Below are 24,287 nucleotides of genomic sequence, written 5' to 3' on the forward strand. Positions count from 1 at the left end.
ATGGAATGTAATTGCAACAATATAAAATTTTTTAACAAAAATTAAGTGGTTAAATTGTGAATATAGATTTTATTTAACATGTACAATTTTATTAAATTGTTTTTAAAAATACATATTTTCTTATATTTAAGAAAAAAGTTGTGTACCCCAAATTCATGTCTGTGGTGTTAAAACAATGGATGTTGCCTCTTTAAGAAAAGAGAGAATTCTATTTGGACTACTTCCTGTGTGTAAAGGTCACTGCAGGTGCTGGATGATCTGAGGGGTGCACGGGGAGTACATTCTTTCTTATTAATTTTCTTAAAATTTGCTAAATTTCTGACAATTTCATGCGTCGCATTTTATTAGTGTCTGTGGTGTTATGTTGATAACTTGCAGATCTGACACATTTTAATCAAAATTTCGGTAACACCATAGACATAAGTGGTTGTGTCACCAGTGTTTGATTAAAATTATTATTTTTTTAAATTAAAAATCGAAATGTTCTTAAGCTTCTATTTTAACGGATATAACATATTAAACTAATTTTAAATGCATAGCAATTTATTTTATTAGAAAAAAACAAACAAGCATTTTTTTCAAATTCTGCCTCTCATTTGCCACCCCAACTGAAGAATGACCCATATAACTTTAAACATTTGCATGGTAATGCAAGTTCACACTGTTCTGCTTGCTTAAACAGTGGCAAAGTCAAAGTGTGCTGTAAGTTTGACTACAGAACTCTGAAACAGAAATTTCAGAAATCCAACCCAACCTCTCACTTACCAGATTTGGGAAGGTAAGAACAAAAACATCATCCTCCTTTGTTTCAAAATCCTCTAAACTGTCAATATATTCTGGAGTAAAATCATGATAATCTGAGAAAGTTAAAGCTGCAGTCCGTACATTTTGCCTCTTTGTCGCCATCTATGTTTGAAAACCTGGAATTGCAGCCGCTTGCGGAGTTATCTTCCGTGCGTGTGGTTGTGCTCCGGCACGGCTCCAGCGCGGATGGATCTAATGTTTTGAAGTGAATGTGTGGCAGTCAGTCACCGCACCGGTGTAGATGTTAACTGTACTTCGCAATCCCAGATTAATCTGCGTCTTGGAATATATGACCCAAATAAGAATTTTCACTGGATATTGTCATCTGAACAAGTAAGTAACAAGTCTGCCACGTTTGTTCTGACCAACTGAGGAAAAGAGCATTAAATAGCGCTACCAATGGTGATTTAATCTAACGATGGGTTAGCTCATGTCACATCAAACTGTGCAAAGATTATTATTTTTATACTTTATTCTCAAATTAACAACATCAGCATTGCGTCACTATGAGTATAGTGTGTATTAGCGTGTAGATTTCAATTTCTGTACAATCTAATCTCTAATTGTCATACCTTTCGAATTTCATATTAAGAAATTCTTTTAACCAAAAAAGCAAACTATGCTTAAATTATGCTTAAAGGTTTTCTTTAAAATACAAATCTTGTGTAATCCCAGGCTATCTGTAATCAGAAGCATATTTAAAACTGGAATATAATTTAATTTCATTCACATGTGTTTCATAAACACACAATCCTTTCTGTATCACAATCCGCCATCAGAATGATACATTTAATTATTCTAGCTGCTGTGAGAAAAGGCTATAAACGATCCCCCACCTGCAGGATCCTCACATGTGATAGTCTACTAGCCAGGACAACTTCTTTATGTTTACTGACGTGACGTAATGACGCAGTGCCATAGTGCCATGTTCGAATTTCCCGCAAAAACCTAGATGTACCACTCAGATTGGAAAACATTATTATAAGCTAACCGTTGTGAATCAGGCTAAAGTAAGGCAATAGTTTAGCGAACATTTTGTCACTAAACATATTGTATTCCTGCTGAGCCACGTCTGAAATCTTACTGAGCCAAATCAACAACAATAGCCTACTAAAGAGCATAAATAGCAGAGAAGACCTTGATATATCCAGGGCCAGATTTCAATTAAAAAAGAGCTGTTACACAATAATTTTTGCATAGTTCATGGCCAACCTAATATTATCATTTCAAATAAATAATGTAGTAAAGTTCAGAAGGCCAATAAAATCACAAATATGAAAGGAAAGACATGGTGTAGAGCACAAATTGTGATTGCACTTGGCCCTGTTGCCCAGCACAATATTTAAAGGCCCGCCATATAGGCCTACTGTAGGACGTACATCTTGACATTATTATTATTATTAGTATTATTACTTTTAGTATTTTAACCCATAAGAACCCAGATCAATTTATTCTTATAGGAAAATTATGGGGCATATAAAACAGACCAAATGGACCACTTATAACATGTTTCTGCAGTTGTTTTTGAAATACAACCCCTGCTTGTGAAAGATCTGTAATGTTACATATATATGACATTGGGCGTTTATGATACATTTTCATGTTACATATATGTTACATTGGGCGTTTATTTCTCAATTGAAAAAAAATACATTTTATAATTTTTATTTTGTAATATATATATATATATATATATATATATATATATATATGTGTGTGTTTATTTGCTTTTCCACAACATATATCAAAATGATTACTTTTCTGGGAAGATAAAACAAAAACCTTTTTCAGAAGTAATATAGTTTTTGCATTTTATTTGCTATGCCACAACATATTTCAAAACCACATAACTGTGACCATTAACTCTTTTGTAACATGTCAGAATTCTACCTTTTCAGGTATATGGTTTAACCAGAAATTAATTTTTTAGATTTTTTAATTAATTTATTAATTTATTTTTTTTCACAACTCGAAAATGTGCAAACTGAATAAAAATAAATAACTACCTCACACTGGAGGTCAACATGTTATACATGCACGTAGATTTGTTAAAATATGCTTTGAAATGAGCAGCAGAATATATATAACACTAAAATAATTGAATCAGCTAAATTAATTGAGCAGCTCATTACCATTTTTACCATTTTTCTTAATGTGACAAATACATCACATCAAAATTCCACCTACTTTTATAAGGTTAAGAGCCCGATGTGACATATGTCACCACAATATCTTTGCACAAGAAACGTATTAAAATCAGGTTAAGAGTAATCTAGGATATGTTATTAAAACATTAGAATTGTTGCATGGGTTGAAACATAACTTTTGTAACAAAAACAAGCGTTTTTAAAAATTGCTGACACTGTAACATGTGCTAACCAGATAGGACACCATTTTGGAAATGTTGCCATGGCAACAAAAAAATGCACAAATTGTTACATGACTAAACCTGGGTGTTCATTATATGTCACTTAGGGACTTCCTGAGTTGAAAGTGAGGGATAATGCTTTAAAAAGACCTTTCCAGATGATCACCAGTGTTTGTGACTCTGAGAAGTAATGGGACACTGCGTCCTCTTTTCTTGCCATGCCTTGGACGTGAGCTTCAGACGAAGAAGCAGATGACAGATTCTCCAGGCGCCCTTTTATACTGTGGTTGCACCGTTAGTGAAATTACAGGCTGTCACCCAGCCAGTGTTATAGTTGTTTTAGACATGTGCTTTAGACACCGATCACGCCAAAGGCGTTCCCCAAAGTGACCGCTAGAGGACGCAGCGTCTCGTTCCCTTCTCAGGGAACCATGGTAACCTGAGACCTTCTTCATGGCTAAGTAGCGGCATGTGATCAGTTCAGCTCCCTCTGCTGGTGAAAATAATCAGCAGGCTATATTGGTCAGGCTTTTACACTTAAACCCTGTTCGAATCACACGGGATTAGTAGGTTGTGGCTAGAAGGGATAAAGCTATGGCTGGAAAGTAACAATGAATTACATTTTCTACCTATTAGATTGTTTTATTAACGTCTACACCTACACTATAAAAAAGTTGAGCAAACTTAAAAGTTTAAGGCAACCAGCTTCAGCAGATTTTTGAGTTCTCAATTTATTTTTGTAGGAGATTTTTGAGTTCTCTCAACTTTTTGTTGTATAAACTTAAAACAACAACAAAACAACTCAAAATTCTGCTGAAGCTGGTTGCCTTAAACTTCTTAAGTTTGCTCAACTTTTTATTTTTTTTACAGTGCTGTAAAAACACAAGCATACTCAAACAAAAGCCAACACAGACCAGTTGTGTGGAACAAAGAAAAATCAACGTTATCACCTATCAAGAAGAAACAATGCAACCTCTGCATCCGATTCGAGCTCTTCCCGCTCCTTGAGTTCTCTCCACTGCTGGAAACACGGGTTCTACCTCTTGCCTGATCGTAACCCTTCTTTTTAATGTTTTGGTTCTCTGATATTTTCCTCTTTTTTTATCTGCCATCTCTCTCTATCTGTCTTGTGCACTCAAACTGAGTGCTCTCATCTCTCTGTCATTACAAGACACGCCCCCTTACTGCTGTTTGGCTACAAGTGTGTTTTGGGACTCGGTCTGAAGCAGTGATCAAAAGCGTTTTTCAAAAATCACTTAGTGCACCTTTAAAGGGATCATCGGATGCAAAACTCACTTTACAAGTTGTTTGAACATAAAAGTGTGTTGGAAGTGTGTGTACACATCCATCCTATAATGATAAAAATCCACCCAGTATTTTTTTTTTTAAATCCCTATTTTAAAATCCCCTGTTCTGAGATTCCTGTCAGAATGACATAGTTCTGCACATGCCGCTCCCACAATAGTTGATTGACAAGACCGTCTTACCAGTCATCAGTCCACCATTGTGTCGACTCCGGTGCAGGGGAAGACAAGATGTCTCCGTTTAAGCAATTGAGGTGTTTTGTTGTTGGATGTAATAATGAATATAGCAGTCGTCATTTACTCCCGACATCTGAGCCGCTGAAGACGCAGAGGATTAACCTTACCGATCCCTGATTTACCTAAATGCCTCTGTTTGCGCGAATCATTTGTGATCCAACTTCATCTACAGCAGAAGTGAGTATAAGGGTTTTTTAGGAATCTTTGCAAATCGCCTGTCCTAATAATGTGGTAGTTAGCCAGTTTCACGACTAAAGTAAACAGTACTGCTCTTCACCCCACGGAAGAGAGGGGCGGGGTCAGCAGAGCTCATTAGCATTTAAAGCGACACGGACTAAATAACAGCATGCTGAAAACAGAGCTGATTTTGACAGGGTAAAAATGGTGTTTTTACACTACCATTGAGAAATTTTAAACAAATTATGTTATATACTTTTCATTAAGACCTTTTTATCAATTTTATTAATAATAGCAAACAGTTGTCTGATTGATTTTATTGTCTCAATCATTCAGAAATCACACAAAAGAAAATTAAGCAGTTTTACTACGATAAAACCATGGTTAAATTTTTGTAAGGGTTGTGATGTCCACATGCAGCATTGTTTTTATATAGGCTAGCTAATGCATTTTAAGTCATCGAAACTATAATATTAAGGCAAATGTGTTGGTGGTGGTGAAATTATTACCGACATTAAAACACATTATTAACATCAACAGCCAAAAAAGTTTAACAGGATATTTTTACCTGAAGGCAGTGCTGCCTTTGCGGGGCCCTGGGCTAACGCAGCTTTGGGGGGGGGGGCCCTAACCCCACCCCACCCCTTCCGTTACACGCCAATCATCACCAAAAATCACTGTATAAAGACGCGCACAATATACTCGTAAAATAAAAATAAGTAGCCTAATAATCTTACAAATCAGCAACAGCCCAGAAAATACAATTAAATATCACTCACCACTAAAAGGGCTTCTTCCTGCTCTTCTTATAAAGCGCTAGAAGTTGTAGACATTTTAAAGGATGGATCACAAATAAAGACAAATACAACATCCTGATTCTTACTTTTGAAGAAATGATCAAGGTGAGACTGATTTGGTTTATGAACCTCTGACCTTTCCATAAAACTTTATTTTTTCTCTTTCTTTCTCATTATACTTCTATTTGGGTATATATGACTGACTAATGAAATGCACAAATCTTTTATCAGGAGCTCAGATCCATCGTGAAAATCTGTGAGTTTGTGGGAAAGAATCTGTCAGACGCAGCGATCGATAAAGTGGTGGAAACAGCCACATTCAAGCACATGAAGAAAGACCCCTTGGCCAACTATGAATCCCTTTCTCTGAATGTCACAGACCATCCAAAAGGACTCTTTTTGCGCAAAGGTCAGACAAAAGTGAAAATAAAGCATCAAGATATATAAACGTATCACCTTCATGATAATATAATTTTTGATTTTTCAAATACCAAATAAAAATTGCATTATTAAATGTGAGAAATGTATCATAGGCAGTGGGACAATTATTAATATTTAACCTGCTGTGTTACAGGAACAGTTGGGGACTGGAAGAACTCTTTAACTGTGGCTCAGAGTGAATGTTTTGACCGCGTCTACCAAGAAAGAATGAAGGACGTACCTCTTAACATGGTCTGGGACATCTCAGAATTGCATGACTGAAAACTCAAGACGTGGCATCCATTTAACAAACTAATAAAGATAAAACACTATCATGATCATAAAAGGAACACGTAATGTGAATGGATGTGTTGGTTACACAACAATATCAAAACAGATAACAATCAGGGAGTGATGAGGATATTTTTGGCCTTCTGAACTTTAACACATTTTTAGGGTTTCTTTAATGGTCATGTGGTGTAAAAATAAGCCTCCCAGTTATTATTACTGTTTGTTTACTTTCTGCGAGTAATTCATTCATTCACCTTATTAACAAAGAAAAAACTTTTCCCTTTTTTCATTAAATTAAACTCTGAAAATAACTTCTGAAATGAAGTGTGACTTTTCACAATCAAACTGCAATCGATTTAATCAAAATGGGTTGTAAATCCTGTTTCATTAAGACAGTGTTGATTTTTATTTATTATTATTATTATTATTACTATTTTAACAAAAACTGAATTTTTTTTGTGCAGGGTTTATGTCTTTTCACTGACAGCATGGTCAGTATTTCAGTGTTCATGAAAGTAATAGATTCAACCCTGTTCCTGGGGATACTCCTGAAGAGTTTAGTTACAACCCTAATCAAAACCTGAAGCAGCCAATCAAGCTCCTCGAAATTGCTTGAAAATACACAGGCAGTTGTGCAGATCTCAGGATTAAGTTAAAGGAATAGTTCTCCCCCAAAATGAAAATTTGCTAAAAATTTACTCACCCTCAAACCATCTAAGATGTATATGAGTTTGTTTCTTTAGTCTATAATCCATAATAACGCTCCTCCAGAGAAAAAGTCTACCCTTTTTTCCTCTCACATTAAAATACATTTGTCTAGCTGTTTTGGACTATTTTCACACGTAAAAGGTCCTTGATGAGCTGTTAGAGAGAGCGGGAAGTTCCGGGAACGATCGAGTTTGAATGAGAGATGCTGTTTAATTTACAAAAAGATGATAATTTGGTGGATATTTAAAAATGTTCGTTGGTAGCGTATTTATTCTGATGTCAAATTAACGGTCGCCTGAGGGCGCTCTACGCCATTGCCATCTTATCTGTGAGCAAAAACGCTGCTCGGGAGTTTCAAGATACTACAAACAATAAAATTATGTGTTAATGTTTTCTAAAATATAAAAGTACATATGTGACGATGATGTTTTTGCAACAGCCAAGTCTCACGCGAAGTGTACACGTCACCGTCCGAATCCGTTCACTTAATTTCATTCACTCCTTCTGATATAGTCAAAGTCTCTTTGATATAGTGCACTCAACTGCCTTACACCATATAGGGATTAGCGAATGAGTGAACGAGTGAGCGATTTCGGACACAGCTCCTGTCTCATGAGATAGGCTACCTTCATCTGATCGATTTTTGAAGGCAGCATAGATGTATGCAGGGCCTAAAATTAACACTCGCCAAGCGACAAATGGGTCATTCCACCGAATCGGTGACATTTGCTTCCAAAACTCTTTAAAAAAAATAATAATTTTCTATATTTTTTAAAGACTGAATCTAGTAATACACATATTTAACTATTCAAAATCTGTATTGGTCCATCTCAGGTAACTTTATTTAATTTTTTACACAATTTTTAAGTGGAAGATGCATGCATTTTTCTCAGTCCTGTTACCAAAATTCTAATGTCTTTTAAAAAGCATGTTTAAAATGATGTCAACAAATTCCTTAATATCCCCCTCAGGCAGGTGTTTATTTTAATGAAATTGTTGGTTTCATGGTCAAAAAACATTATTTTTATCATAAAAAGTAACTATTTATCTACACAAGGTGTATTTTTCTAAAGTACACAAACCCATTGTTTTTTTTTTCATTTTAAAGGCGACTCAAACCTCAAGCTTATCAATTTTCTATGATGCAATTTATTAAACAATAGGATCAATTATGAACCAAACTTAATTTAAAAAATAGTGGTTTAACTTTATTTTTTAAAGAAAAAACTATTTAGTAACAGGAATGAAACTGGTAACAGGAAGGAGTATCCATTATATTAGTATACAGGTTTGACTACACATGTGAGGTGTTAATGTCCGCACTGATACAGTGAAAGTGTTGAACATTCACTAGTGAGCTGACCTCACTGCTAAAAAAAAGCCAAATCATGTTTCTATTTAAATGTAGTGGTCTGTTGAGGTTTTTGTTAGGGTTATGTTTAAGGGTAGATGACAGGTTATAAGATAAGATATAAATAACTAAATAATAATAAATATTAAATTAAAATTAATATTGAAAATAATAAACATAAATAATATCTTTTCAGTTTTTCTGTGGATATTGTTTTCTTATCACAGCTCACACTCAAACGCCATTCCATATATGTGTCTAATACATAATTGCCACAGGACAGAAATCATACATTTTCTGTCATACTTGCAGGAAAGTAATATAAAACAACAATGCAGGAACAACCATAGGTTTTCTCTGGGCAAAAGCATTGTCTCAGTTTGGATAGAAGGCCAAAACGTTGAGAAAATGATGCATTTTCAAATATATCTAGATTAATATGGATGTAGCCTAATATTTACATGAATAATTCTGATGACACTACTCACTCCTGTTACTTTTACTCAGTTACTATATATAAGTATAGGATATGAGTAACATGACTGAAAGTAACAGGATTGAGATTTTAGGATAAAATTAGCAAATACATATAATCTAGCCACATTATGACAAAATTAAATTATGAGAATGCTCAGCAAATTATAGTAATTCACAAAGATTTGTATTTTTAAAATAAACAAGTAACATCTAAAAAATAATTTAGGTAACAGGACAGTATATTTATAATGACACTTCCAGTCACCGTTACAATATCATCAAATATACAGAAAAGAAAATAAGACCACATGCTTTCGGTCATTTCATTGCCTTCAGAAGATCCAGATGTTGCAATATTATGTTGAAAATGTGTCTTGTGGAATTTTCCCAGTTTTTTAGAGGGGGGAATGTGTTGGGGTAACAGGACTGAGTGAAAACCAGGGGACACGATTAAATGTGTATTTTATCCAAAATATTATAAATTTATTTTGAAATTAATGTATGTAAAGCACAGATGGGATATGGAGGTACACAAAAATGCTAAACAAACATGATTTCTAAAGGATTTTAAACATTATATTTAATGTTAAAATGTAGCATTAGACACTGGGGACATGTACAAATGCTATATTTTCAGTGTTTTAGGTAGTTTTTAATGATTTTTTAAATTATATATTTAAAATGTACAGTTAGATTAATGTGCAGGACACTTTGTTTAATAATAAAATGTATTTTATAGTTCATTTTTATGCATGTTTGTACCTATAATGCCTTGGGGACATAAATGTTGCCCATTCGGTGGAATGTCCCAAATACGAGTAAAAATCGTCGTTGGCAAGTAACGTGTCAGTCGCCAGTTGGCGGTTAAAATTCTTACGGAACATAACAATGCAATGTAGTCGCTGATTAACTTTTGTAGCTTGAATAAAGATTAATCTGTATAGTTTATGCATATACAATTTATAGTTTATGTGAAGACTGTTTTAAAATCATTTAATATTTCAGAGCCTATTAAATGTTAAAAATAATGGCTTTCAATACTGTAATGTTGAATGGCCATAATTAATAGGTAAAACTGAGGGAAAATGCATTTAATAGAGACACCAGTAGCAGTGTATTGGTAGCAATACTTCATTAATAATAGGCTATTATAAAAAAGATACTATTAGAACATATTTAAAATATATACTATCTTTATATTGTTTCTACATTAATTTGGAGGTTCAATGTGAAATTATGACAATAAAAATATGCGATTAATCATGATTAATGACTCAAAAATGTGTGATTACTTTTTTTTTTAAATCAATTGACAGAAACCACTAATGTTAACCTTTTATAGATTTTAGATTTCAATTTAATTTCTAATTTCATAGGTCCCCCCAGAAAGAGATTGGGATGGCCCCTACCCCCTTGGCCCCCCTTCAAATTTTCAGTTCGATAATCCGGCCCTCAAATGAAGCTAACGGAATAGCCCTGATCTAATCCGTTAACATGGATGTGGAAAATAAATACACGCAAACGGAGTATGTGTGAAACTGGCATAACACAATGGCCTGCTCCGTTTGCCGAAAACATGCAAAGGACAAGAATCTCAAAGTTTTTTAGGGACAAAAAAAAATCAATAAATCTGTTTGTTGTTTTTTTCTTGTAAGTAAAGTAAAGGACCAATTTAAAACATTGTAAATATGTTTAGTCGTTGTAGTAGTAATAACTGCCTGTTTTTGCAAAAAGAGTTTCATGGCCGGTAAAAAAATTATTTTGGCCGGTAAATTTGATCACGTCACTGGCCATTGGCAGGTGTGGCAAAAAGTCAGTTTTAGGCCCTGGATGTATCCTTCGCTGCCTTTGATATCCCACAATCCTGTGCGTTCCATTCCGTGACGGTTGAGCTAAAAAATAAAGATGGCTTCTGAAAGTTGCTTTTGGTGGTTAGTTTGTGTGTAAATGTATATTTCTGATTAACTTTTTGCACTTTTGATGTTATTTCTAGCAAGTAATTAAGTAATTAAATATTCGTTATCACCAAAACTCGTTCTATTTTGTTGTTTATTCATTAAACCGTTACGCTGCCTCGAAATTAGTTTCGTGAGGTGCCTTCGTGCATAAACGCTGCCTGCAAAGTCATTGCCTCATAAGGCAGCATGTCAGCTGCCTAATGCAGCCCTAGTATATGCAGAACAACTGAATAGAAAAATAATGCACACCGATGTGCATTATTTTTCTAATAATTAAATGGCCAGTCATCAATTATTTCTTACATAAAGAACAGAGCCTCTACTTTTAAACAAGTTTTTGTGTAAAATTTTGTATAAAAAATATTATTTATCAACATTTGAATGTAGGTTTCATTTAAAAAAGCAAAAAAAAAATTTAAAAAAATTAAGTAAACAAAAACCTATGCAGTAAGTTGAGGGTTTTAAATTACAATTAATTGCATAATAATTTTATTGAATTATAAATAAAACTGGTTGTAGACCCTTCTCATATTTATAAGATCCTGCAGTTTCCCAAAATGACCAGTAGATGTCAGCAAACACCGTTCAAGTTCAAGTCGCAAGTCCATAAACATAATAGTGACAGATCATTTCAAACCTTAAAACTCCTGTTTGTTTGCGTTTTGAATGCGGTGTAGTTGTGTAGTAGTTTTAATGAAGTATGGCGGTGTGCATCAATCTCTATAATTCCTTCATGGTCTTATCTACATTCAAAACCGCAAACAAGTGTTTTTATGATGGGGGTAACCTAAGACAAAGCCATAGAGAGTAAACTTTCTTAAACTGCCCTCATTTCTTATTTTACTATTGCGATAAATCATTTCACACCTAAAACTAAGTCAACAAGCTGCTCATGCTCTTGTTTGTTTGCTTTTTAATGAAGGTAATGTAGTTTGTGCATCAATCTCCATAATTGCATAATAGTCTTATCTTTCTAAACTGCAAACAAGGGTTTTTATGATGAGGTTAACCTAAGACAAAGCCCTAGAAGTGAACTCTCTAGAAGTGTCATAAACTGACAAAAATATTTCACATAAAACATACAGTTCTTGAAACTTCTGCGAATCACAGTTCATTAATTCAATAAACCAGCACTACTAGTTTCTGTAAATAAAATGTTAAAACAAGAATCTTTGCAATAATTAAAGCAGAAATATCTTAGCCTGTAGTATATGGGGGGCCTCTAAATATTGTTTTGGACAACAGGGACCTTTTACATCAAAAAGGTTGAGAACCACTGATCTAGAATATTACTGAAAGTATAAATATGGAACAAATGCAATGAAAATCTGTGCATTACAGCAGTCTTTGCATTTATATTTGTGATCTTGTTGGCCTTCTCAACTTTACTATTACATTTAGGCAGCAGCTATTTGCACTAAGTGTAAATAGACACTCCGATACATTTATGTACATAGGCTGATAATACAGATTTAGGTTAAAGCAGCAAGTCCGAAGGTTGGCCATGAACTATGCAAATTTAAATAATGCTTTAACTGACTGTTGTGTAAGAGCAAAGATAAGATATTTTCTCAGTGAAATCCAGTCTTGGATATATAAAGGTCTTCTCCGCTATTTACTGTCATTAGTGTTGTTGGTTTGGTTCAGTAAGATCTCAAACATGGCTCAGCAGGAATACAAAATGCTTGGTGACAAAATGTTCACCTACAAAGGAACTGTCATAGCTTTGGCAGACAATCATGATCTTACTCCAGAATATATTGACAGTTTAGAGGATTTTGAAACAAAGGATGATGATGTTTTTGTTGTTACCTTCCCCAAATCTGGTAAGTGAGATGTATGTATAAGATAAATTACCTCTGTAGTCAAACTTCCTGCATACTTTGACTTTGCCCATTTAAGCTATAACTGAAAAGTGTGAACTTATCATTAGCACATGAATATTCAAGGTAATAACATAAATGTTTAACATTATTCAGTCAAGCCCAGTGTATTTTATAACTGACTCTATGCCGGCTTCTCAGGTACGGTGTGGACCCAACGGATCATAACATTAATATACGCAGAAGATTTCCCGGACAAAGCCAACCAAATCACATACGAGCAGATGCCTTGGCTGGAGTATCGGATAACGGGGAGAGATTACAACACACGTCCATCTCCAAGACTCCTCTGCTCCCATTTACTCCAGCCGCTGATGCCCAAAATGCTGCAAAGAAAAGGAAAAGTGAGTATGCGTTCATCAGATGATGGCTTGATGTCATGAACAGGTGTTTATACGTCTGTCTTCGCTGTCAGGTCATCTATGTCATGAGAAACCCTAAAGACGTCATGGTGTCATATTTCCATTTTTCCAACAACATGAAAAACCTGGATTCTTCCGAGAGCTTCGATGAGATGCTGGAAAAATTCTTCACCGGATGCAGTAAGAGCCAAAACATTATAGCCTAAGTCTATATATAATTTCTTTGCAAAACAGATGAAATACATGAAGACTGTTTTTTTTTTATTTTTATGGACAGATAGTTGACAGTGTGGACAGTATGATTGAGAGTGACTCTTGAGGTACGCAGAACCTGATTTTACCAAGTGCGACGTTCCTCAACATCTTTGTTGACCCTGGAACAACATTGTGATTAGCCAATCAGATTTGAAGAACCAGTTTATAGTTTTTGTGAAGTTTAGGCTTACAATCAGTGTTTGGTGCTTGTTATTTTAGGGATTACTCATGGGTAAGGTTAGGTTTAGGTGTAGCGATTTGGTCAAGACAAAATTTTTGGATTCAAAAAACAAAATATGTTGACTCAGGAACACATCTAACTAAGCAAATTCAGGACGTGCCTTGAGGTACCAGCACCAGTTTAAGTCGTGGAGTCGTGGTGTGAGCTGCTGCTAACAATAAGCAAGATGGACCTTTCAGAGGAAGAAGAAGTGGTACTGGGCCCTCAACAGTCACTCTCAACCTCAATCTGGCTAGTAAGCCTTTAAAAATGAGTCAATGTATTTCACAACACTTCAGCTTGTGGTTCTTAGATGGGGGTCATGTTTCAGGATTCTTTATATTAGTAAAGTTTTGTCTTGTGACCCTGTTGCCTCACTGAGCAATTTCTATAATCTAAATCTCTTTTTTGGACAATTTTACATGTAAATGAAAACCTGTTTAATAGCTATGCACATCTAAATATAAAGTGTTTTCACTTCCATCCCTCATTAATAAAAAAATATATATCTTATAAATTATATATAAAGAACGATAGTTATTAAGATGAATGTGATTTGGAATTAGTACAATGTACTATAACTTTTATATATACTTCTCAGTGTAGGTTAACTTAGTGCAAAAATAAAGGGTCTTGAACCTGTTGCGAAGTTTGAAAAAGACTAATGTTGTGTCTGGTTTGTAGTGGTTGGTGGCTGTTGGTTTGACCATGTTAAAGGATGGATCACAAATAAAGACAAATACAACATCCTGATCCTTACTTATGAAGAAATGATCAAGGTGAGACTGGTTTGGCCTATGGCTCTTTGACCTTTCCACCAAACTTTCTTTGGAGTTATTGTACTTCACTTTGTGTGTGTGCGTGTGGAATAATTGACGACGGGCAGTTGAATGGTGGTGATTACACCTCAGGTGTGCATTATTTTCTAATAATTACATGGGCCGCATATACTACAGTTACCTATTTTTTTTAGCGTGCACTGTCTTTCCTTAGTTATTTGGTCATTATGTTTAGGTGTGTGTGTCTCATTATCATGTGTATTAAAGTTCGGTTCCATTACAGTCTAGTTGTCCGGTGTTATCTGTCTTAGATGAGTAGTATATTGCTCTGGGCTGCGTTTCCCAAAACCTTCTTAATGCTACATTGTACCTGTACCTTATCGTTAATACGTGTTTCCCGAAACATTCTTAGTTAAGTATGCCTTCTGTAAGTCATACTTTCGTAAAGTTGGTCTGGACCACTCTTAGCTATACCCTATCACTTTTGACAGTTCACAGTTCTTTACATCTCATTCTATACAAATATAATAGTTGTGCAAAATCAAAGACGGTGCCATCCGCGGAGCCATATAGTGTATATGTGCACTAAAACTTTAGGAAAAAAAAAAAAAGCTGGCATGGCAGCAAATTCGGCAGCATTTAGTTCTTGTTTGTCCGATTTTGTCAAGACAAATTCAGCTGCTGGCAGTTCTCCTCTTTCTCTCTTTTTCTCCGTAATAGTAGCTGTTGATTATTTTCTTCAATGTAAAAAAAAAAAGAAAAAGTTGAGCCAACTTAAAATTTTAATTTTTAATTTTTATTTTTGAGTTTGCTCAACTTATTTTTGTGGGAGATTCTTTTTGTTGTATAAACTTAAAATTTTAAGTTGGCTCAACTTCTTTTTTTTTTTTTTACAGTGTTGTGTTGCACTTTTATTGAGTAAGAAATTAGTGCTTTACCTCAATAATGTGATGTGGCTGTTGGGCGATCAACCCTGGTTGTGGAATAAATGAAGATACTGGGGAAAATATATTATGATAATATAAATTACCCTTTCAAAGGACAGTAAAGGCATAGCCAGTTTACTGTACGCACGATAGGCCTACATTTGGTTCGCGCACTCATTTCGAATATATATAAAATATCCAGGGTTAGATTTAGTTTGCAATTTGGATTATTTTTATAAGAATCCTGACTCCTGATGAATGCAATTTCAACTATTTCTGAAGTGCTTCTTGATGGAAAGCACTCTTGCCAGAATGTTTTTCTGTTGGAGTTGTGTAGACCTACAAGTTTTTTTTAAAGCTTTTAAATTATTAAGCAGTGTCTCATGTAGGTTTTTTCCCCTTTTCATCACTGGGAGGTACTCTGGGCATATAGTTTTCTTTCTTGGTTTTCTTCCCTGACATGATGTATGTTGCAAAACAAAAGTAAAAGTTTCATGCAAGTTCGTTGCATTCTAACAGGAAAGAGTTCCATTTCTTTATTTAAAATCAACACTTCTTTTATAAAGAACACCGCTTTCTCACATAACACACTGAAACAGCCCATGAATAGAGTGAATAACCCATTCTCGAGCCATCGATATCAACCAATTAAGCACCACCATCATGGACAGCACCTGGTCACATCGCACGTAAGAAGGTATATCTTAAGCAACCTCCAAGTTATAGTTCGGGGAACACGCCTAGAAATGCTGCCCCTTTAGTTAAGGCATAGCCTACCTTTAGAGTCTTCGTAGTGTGCTAAGAGACAGCTTTATCATGAAACGTAGCCCAGCTCATGTTGGATTACCTGTTGGATTTATTAAAGCTGCAGTCCGTAACTTTCTTTGATCCAAAATCAATATTTGAGCAAGTACATAACCAGCCAGTGTTCAAAACTATCGCCTTACTTCAGCCTGATTCACAACGGTTAGCTTATAATAATGTTTTCTAATTTGAGTGGTACGGGTAGGTTTCGCGGGAAATTCAAGCATGGCACTGCGTCATTACGTCACGTCAGTAAACATAAAGACGTTGTCCCGGCTAGTAGGCTATCGCATGTGAGGATCCTGCAGGTGGGGGATCGTTTATAGCCTTTTCTCACAGCAGCTAGAATAATTAAATGTATCATTTTGATGGCGGATTGTAATCCAGAAAGGATTATGCGTTTATGAAACACATGTGAATGAAATTAAATTATATTCCAGTTTTAAATGTGCTTCTGATTACAGATAGCCTGGGATCAGAAGCAGAAAAAAGTACACAACTCCATTACTCGAGTGAAAGTACAGATACTGCTGGTAAAATATTACTCCATTACAAGTGAAAGTTGTAAAGACAGATTTTTACTTAAGTAAAAGTACAGAAGTACTTGCATTTAAAAGTAGTCTAGTACCAAAAGTAAATTTCCCTTTTTATGTCAATGCATAAAAATTTAAATCCTTTTTTATGTCAATTTTATGTTTTATTTTTGTTTTATGTAATACTTGCAATACCTTATGCCTCTAAAGCAACTTACAATGCATTATACCTACTGAACACACTGACTAACTTGTAGTATCTTCGGAATAAAGAACTTTTAGAATGTTAAAAACTTAGAAATAAAAGAAATAAAACAAGTGAGTTGACAAAAAAATACAAATTAATTATATATAATTTTAACACCCCTACCCACCCCCACAAAAGCAGGATGGTAGTGATCTCTCGCAGCTCTGGCAACGTGTGCACACATCTACGTGTAGCCATTCATCAACATTTGAACCGAGTGGACAGTGAAAATGCTGTAAATACAGACTGATAAAAAAAAATCAAACCTGCTTTAAAACCCAGCAACACAACTGTAGCTGTATAACTTTACAACAGCAACACTGCTTTAACAAAAAAAGCAAAACAACAAGATTTATTTGACATCATCGCTCTTGCGGAACACCGAACGTCTGTGCAGTGCGACTTCAAGTCAAACACCTAATGTGTTTTGTTAGGAGATACACAACAGTTGTTCTATGGTTTTATAGGTAATATTTTTGTTTACACAATTTTGCAAAATCAGACAATATTGTGTCTTATATATACCACAATATTAACTTCTTATTATTGAATCAGTGCAAAAACATATCACATTTGCAACTTGTCAGTGTTCATAAAATGCTGGGAAAATCACTTTACGTAACCCGACAAGAGTGATTACTGATATGCTGTCAAAAAGTCACATTTTCTAAAAGAAAAAAATCACTCACTGACTTTCAAAGCTGCTGCATAACGACTTTCTACTTCGAGGACCTTGATAGAAATGTAGTGGAGTGAAAAGTACAATATTTGTCTTTCAGATGTAGTGAAGTTAAAGTCACAAGTAAGTAGTCACAAGTAAAGTAAAGATACTCAAAAAGTGTACTTAAATACAATACTCAAGTAAATGTACTTCAATACTTTCCACCTCTGCCTGGGATTACACAGGATATGTATTTGAAAGAAAACCAGTTCGAAGGGAGCATAATTTGCTTTTTGGGTTAAAAGAATTTCTTAATATGAAATTTGAATGGCATGTCAATTAGATTAGACTGTAAAGAAATTGAAATCTACATGCAAATTGTCACGAATCCGGTCTATGAATTTCCGTTCACTCACCACCAGAGGTCACCTGCTCTCCACATGGATTCTCACACTACACAGACTGTTACACTATACTCTGGACTATATTTCCCATCATCCATTGCACTGATTTCACCCACAGCTGTAACCAATCACACACCCTACATAAGCCATGGGCCGTTTCTCAAACGGAAGGCTGCATCCTCCGGAGGTCGCATTTGTAGGCTGCATACGTCATCAAGCCTGGTTTATTTCAGTTAACTGAGCATTACATTTGCAAGTCAAAAGCATATTACAACAATTTACACTTAACTAAGAATAATGGTCAAATTTATAACTGTTAATATTCTAAAATAAGATCTTCTTTATGACGTATGCAGCCTACAAATGCGACCTCCGGAGGATGCAGCGTTCTGTTTGAGAAACGGCTATGGAGTTTCTCTCTCTCTCATTGCCGAGTATTGTTTAGCATTTATCACTCTTCTAGCGATAGCTGGAAGTTCCCATTTCCCAGTCTAGTTCATAGTTCATAGTTTCTAGTTTAGTTTAGTTTAGTCTAGTCTTGCCTTGCCTGTTTTCCTGTGTGAAGATCCTTGCCTGTGTATTTCGGATTGCCCTATCGTCTTGCCGTTTGGACTCTGTTTGCCCCTGTCTGGATTATTGTTTGTGTTTACAAATTATCTCTTTGTCAAGCCCTCTGGATTCTGTTTGCCAATCGAAGACCCACGCTTGCCCTAGGATTACTCTTTGTCTTGCCTGTGTTGTACCTGTTTGCCGTTATCTTAACCTTGTTTGTTTCATGACCAAGTCTCCTGAATAAAAGCCTTGCAAATGGATCCACACGTCTCACGTCTCGTTTGCCCCGTAACAGAAATACACACTATATAGTCACGCAATGCTGATGTTGTTAACATTAATAATTTGAGAATGAAGAATAACAATAATAATAATTTGCACGGTTTGATGTGATATGAGCTAACTGATCTTTAGATTAAATCACCACTGGTAGCGCGATTTAAGGTAATGCTTTTTTCCTCAGTTGGTCAGAACAAACATGGCAGACTTGTTACTTACTTGTTCAGATGACAATATCCGGTGAAAATTCTTATTTGGGTCATATATTCCAAGACGTAGGCTAGAATCTGTGATTGCGAAGTACAGTAAACATCCACACCAGTGTGGTGACTGACAGCTACACATTCACCTCAAAACATTAGATTCATCCGCGCTGGAGCCGTGCCGGAGCACATCCCACGCACAGAAGATAATTCCGCAAGCAACTGCAATTCCAGGTTTTCAAACAGAGATGGCGACAAAGAGGCAAAACTTATGGACTGCAGCTTTAAAATTACATATTTGCCTTCATCCTTGTGTGTGTTTATACAACCGCCCGTGTGACAGAACACTGGTCCACAAAGAAAACCAGTAGCGGCGTGTCATTTATACTCATATTTTCATTTTGTCAGAGAGAGAGAGAGATTGATTAAGCATGTGTGACATGCTATGTCTTAAAGTCAGCAGCATCTCTACTACTAGTGGACCTGTAAGTTCATCTTCTTCAAGAACAGCGCCGTTATTACCTCTCTAGTGAAAAATGTTCTGTAGGTTTTAAACTGCGAAACTATTTACTGATAAAAACATCGGAGCAGCGCTGACAACACGTTGCTGTGTAAGTGTGTGTCTGTACTGTATGTGTGTGCATTTGTTAGAGAGCGAGAGAAAGATAGCATTTGCTTTCCATAAATAATAAAACATAATATTGTAGCAAAATGATGGAAATAATTTGTCATTTTTTATCTTATTGTTTACTATATTTATTTGCTTGATCAGTGTCATTGTGGGTTTTAGTTATTTTGCTTTTGTAGGCTGTAAGGACCTTTGAAATAACTGAAATAATTTGGTGAAGTGATATAGACATGTAATACGGTCGAGACCTGCCTGGAACTACTTTAGCCACAAGTTTCCCTGAAAATAATTGCAGACCTTAAAACGTTAAACACACAACAGCCCTGTAGTGTGTGTGTGTGTGTGTGTGTGTGTGTGTGTGTGTGAGTGTGTATAATGAGATGCCCAATTCTTTTATCAGGACCTCAGATCCGTCGTTGTGAAAATCTGTGAGTTTGTGGGAAAGAATCTGTCAGACGCAGCGATCGATAAAGTGGTGGAAACAGCCACATTCAAGCACATGAAGAAAGACCCCTTGGCCAACTATGAATCCCTTTCTCTGACTTTCACAGAGCATCCAAAAGGACTTTTTTTGCGCAAGGGTAAGACAAGCAGTGTAAAATAAAGCATCAAGATACAAATATATAAATGTATCACCTTTATATTAATAAGAAAATTTGCATGTATTATTTAAACATTAATTATTAAATGTAAAATGTCTGATATCAGCAGCAATGGGAAATGTTATATTGAAGGGTTCACCCAAAAATTCTGTCATTCTGTCGTTCCAAACCTGTAAGACCTTTGTTCACCATCTTCAGAACACAAATTGTGGTACTCTCATGAATGGCAGCGGAGAATGGGAGAATGAAAATCGTTTAATAAAGTCATTATTTTTGTTTTCTTTGTGCACAAAAAGTATTCTCATAGCTTCATAACATGGTTGAACCAACCACTGATGTCACATGGACTATTTTATCAGTGTCCTTACTACCTTTCTGGGTCTTGAATGTGGAGTGTTGCTGTCTATGGAGGGTCTGAAAGCTTTCAGATTTCATCAAAAATATCTTTGTGTTCTGAAAATGAAAGAAGGTCTAATGAGTTTTGAACCACATGAGGGTTACAGGGTAACAGTGTTAGGCAGTAACTAGTTACTAGTAATTTAGTTACTGTAATAATATTACTTTTTGCAGTAACTAGTAGTGTAACTAAATACTAATAAGATTTCAGTAATAATATTACAGTTACTTTCCATAAAACAGCTTTTACTTTTGATGCCTCAACCCCACTGATTTAAAATCTAACAATCAAATAATTCCTAGATTTATTTTCATTATTTTCATAACTTGCACATGCATGTGATGTCCCCAGTGCAGCAGGCAAGCTTGGAATATGGAAAAGATTACATTCAGCAGATAGAAATATTGCATTATATTGATTTTGTCAGGAAAGAAAGATCTGTTGTGTAAGTTGTGGCTTTACTTTACTCTGGCATTACATCCCTCTGATCAGCATGTGGTACATTATATTAATGTAATTACAAATATTTTTGGAATATTTTCTTACAAATTCATGTGATTTGATAAAATACATAACGAAATTTAGGTATATAGGTAACATAAAAATTACTTCAAGCTACGCATGACAATTAATGAGATGAATACAACACTTCTACTTGAATGTCACTATCAATCAATACTGAGTGTTTGTAATAACTTCTGACTGCGATCCAATGTGGATTTTGGTCAAATGATGAGGCAGAAATATGTTGTTAGTAATATTCTAGAAGAATTTTATCTGGAAGATATACAGTTACAACTTCTGTGGGGCGTGAAGAAAAAGTAATGTAACTAGTAGTGTAACTAATTACTGTTGCCAGAAAGTAATAAGTCAAGCAACAATATTACTTTTGAAAGGAGTAACTAGTAATGAATAATATATTACATTCTTTGAGTAACTAGCCCAACACTGGTAATTAATAACAGAACTATCCCTTTAATGTTTCCAACCTGCTGTTTTACAGGAACAGTTGGGGACTGGAAAAACTCTTTAACTGTGGCTCAGAGTGAATGTTTTGACCGCGTCTACCAAGAAAGAATGAAGGACGTACCTCTTAACATGGTCTGGGACATCTCAGAATTGCATGGCTGAAAACTCAAGATGTGGCATCCATTTTGCAAACTACTAAAGATAAGACACTACCATGATAATAAAAGGAATGCATATGTTACACATATAGAAAGGAGCCGGCGTCGTTTCTGCTGTAACACATTTAATAAGATTGATTGCATGTAAATCTGCAAGAAAAGATATGACAGTATAAAGTCAATCACATATGGAGCGTCTCAATTCTGTGTGTTATCTATCTGCTCACCTCGCATTAACTGCTGTATTACGTGTTTTAACTCAGAATAACATTTTCTAAATGCTCTATAACATTCCCTGTTGTTTACGAACAACCGTAAACATATTCACTTGCAAATACAGTTTGCCTATCAAGCATATGAACACAAATTTGACTGAATAACATAAAAAATAAACAATATTAAACTTAATTTGAACCTTTACATTATTCTTTGTCTGTTTAACCACTTTCCAGAGAACATACATTCTCTGTCCAAGCATGACTCATTAACTCTAAATAAAGCATGACACAATGCTTTCTGATGTCCCTTTCTATGACTCTTTGGTTTCATAAGCGAGCATATCACCTCGTTTGAATTGATGGTAACTCTAAACCAAAGCGGCTCAAGACAATTTACATAAGATGGCGGACACCAGTGAACTCCACGTGTGCCACTTAACTCACACCCCAATTCGACAATTTACCCGTCTAACCATCAAAATCATAAAACAATTACTTTTTTACAATATACTGTCACACTTGTGCACAATACCGATCTTTGTTTCTTGTACAAACTTCCACCACAATCGTCTCTGATCGCGTTCTAGCTACGAGTTACAATACAGATTTGTGGTGCTCAAAATCTACTTAAAGCACCAAAACAACAATGAGAACTGTTCATGGACCCCTTAATTGAAATATACTGAATTATTCTTACCTGCAAGAAAAGATATGACAGTATAAAGTCAATCACATATGGAGCGTCTCAATTCTGTGTGTTATCTATCTGCTCACCTCGCATTAACTGCTGTATTACGTGTTTTTGAGCAGACCTTGGTGAGAGCTCCCCCTATGTACTGTGTACACATGAAAAGATGTACCATTCCTGCAGATATCTATTAAAGTATGTAAGCAGGAGCTCAAGACCCACTCCAAACACTTTCAGACATTTAGTCTGGATAGATTACCACATCTGTATAGAAATATATAAAACTCAAATTGTAAATGGTTGGGGGGGTCTTCCATTTATGTCTTTTCTTTACACTAGTGCCACACATAATTTGAATGGATGTGTTGGCTACACAACCATATCAAATTTATGTGGTATGAAAAATGATTTTTAAAAGTCCAAATGAAGAGTTCAGATGCAAAAGCCTCTAAGTACGTCTGACATTTTTCTTTAAAATTAGCATTTTTTCTGGCTACTATGTAGAGGTTTCTAGGTAAGTATTGGTATTTCTGAATGGGTTAAAGCTGGGACTTAGCGCATTTGAAGTGAAAGTAGGCTACTTTATGAGCATATACTATGCATGGAAAGCATTCACTCAGTATCATTATCTCATTTTTGATCAAGATGGCTTTTAACTGTAAAAAGTTATAAGTTGATTTTACTTAAAAAAAATTGAGGAAACCCGTTGCCTTAAAAATTTTAAGTAAATGATAATTAAAAAAATAAGTTAAGTGAATTGTCAAGTTCACTTAACTTTTTTTTTTTAAAGTATTATTTACAAATTTTTTAAGTAAAGTCAACTTTTTAACTTTTTACAGTGTAGTGTCAGACCTGTGTTCCTGTCTTGTGTTGTGTTTTTCTGTCTCATGTGCTCCCCATGACTTAGTTCACCCTCGTGTTTCCTTATACCCATATTTGGTTCTGTTCCTGTTCCTGTCCCCATTTATTTAATTAGTTTCCACCTGTGTTTGATTAAACCTTGTTTAGTTTGTTACTTAAGCCCTGTGTTGCCTTAAGCCCCATTGTCCAGGGTCCGGTATTGAACGTTGATGTTGTGCTTCATGTGAGTCGCTGCCTGTGTTGTGTCGCACTGTTTTGGATTGTTTATTAAAGCCTGTTTTGGATTGTTTATTAAAGCCTGTTTACTTTGAGTTTATCCATGTCTCCTCATTCCTCGTCTTGTCACAGTAGGCAACCATGATGTTTAGAGCCTTCTGCATTGGAACTCTTCAAATATTCTAATGAGGTTTTTTATTTTTATTTTAGGTTCACTTCAATGGTCGTGTGGTGTAAAAAAAATAAGCCTACCATTATCAGTTTACTTTGTGTGATTCATTTACCTTATTTACAAAAAATCTCTTCTCCAAGTAAATCTTTTCACCAAAATAAATCTGAAAATAACTTATGAAATGAACTGTGACTTTTCACTTTTCACAATCAGATTAAAGAGGGGGTCCAATGCTGTTTTATGCATGTTGAGTTATTTACACTGTTAAAGAGTTGGATTCTCATGCTAAACATGGCCAAAGTTTCTGTCCAACAGAGTATTTCTGTGCCAAATACACACTTCCGGGTTTCTTACAAGTTTCCGAAAGTTGTTTTTTTT

The 24,287-nt window shown here is 35.2% G+C and overlaps 2 protein-coding genes across 3 annotated transcripts; both read left to right on the forward strand.

Annotated features, from left to right (window-relative positions):
• The first annotated feature begins 967 nt into the window (after window positions 1–967).
• Window positions 968–22,916, forward strand: LOC131530627 (amine sulfotransferase-like). 2 transcript variants are annotated; one of them, XM_058760994.1, is made up of 6 exons: window positions 968–1,137; window positions 12,917–13,119; window positions 13,191–13,317; window positions 14,297–14,391; window positions 20,029–20,209; window positions 21,631–22,916. In XM_058760994.1, exons 2-6 carry the CDS (start codon window positions 13,000–13,002, stop codon window positions 21,756–21,758), a joined length of 651 nt encoding a protein of 216 aa, XP_058616977.1. In that variant the 5' UTR covers window positions 968–1,137; window positions 12,917–12,999; the 3' UTR covers window positions 21,759–22,916. The 2 variants fall into 2 exon arrangements, with proteins under 2 accessions (XP_058616977.1, XP_058616976.1); XM_058760993.1 differs by lacking the exon at window positions 968–1,137 and adding an exon at window positions 12,176–12,718.
• Window positions 4,754–6,708, forward strand: LOC131530628 (amine sulfotransferase-like). The gene is made up of 4 exons (XM_058760995.1): window positions 4,754–4,890; window positions 5,705–5,792; window positions 5,919–6,096; window positions 6,262–6,708. Exons 2-4 carry the CDS (start codon window positions 5,784–5,786, stop codon window positions 6,387–6,389), a joined length of 315 nt encoding a protein of 104 aa, XP_058616978.1. The 5' UTR covers window positions 4,754–4,890; window positions 5,705–5,783; the 3' UTR covers window positions 6,390–6,708.
• Window positions 22,917–24,287: the final 1,371 nt, after the last annotated feature.

The sequence above is a fragment of the Onychostoma macrolepis genome, chromosome 22, assembly GCF_012432095.1.
Source record: "Onychostoma macrolepis isolate SWU-2019 chromosome 22, ASM1243209v1, whole genome shotgun sequence".
NCBI classification, from domain to species: Eukaryota; Metazoa; Chordata; class Actinopteri; order Cypriniformes; family Cyprinidae; genus Onychostoma; species Onychostoma macrolepis.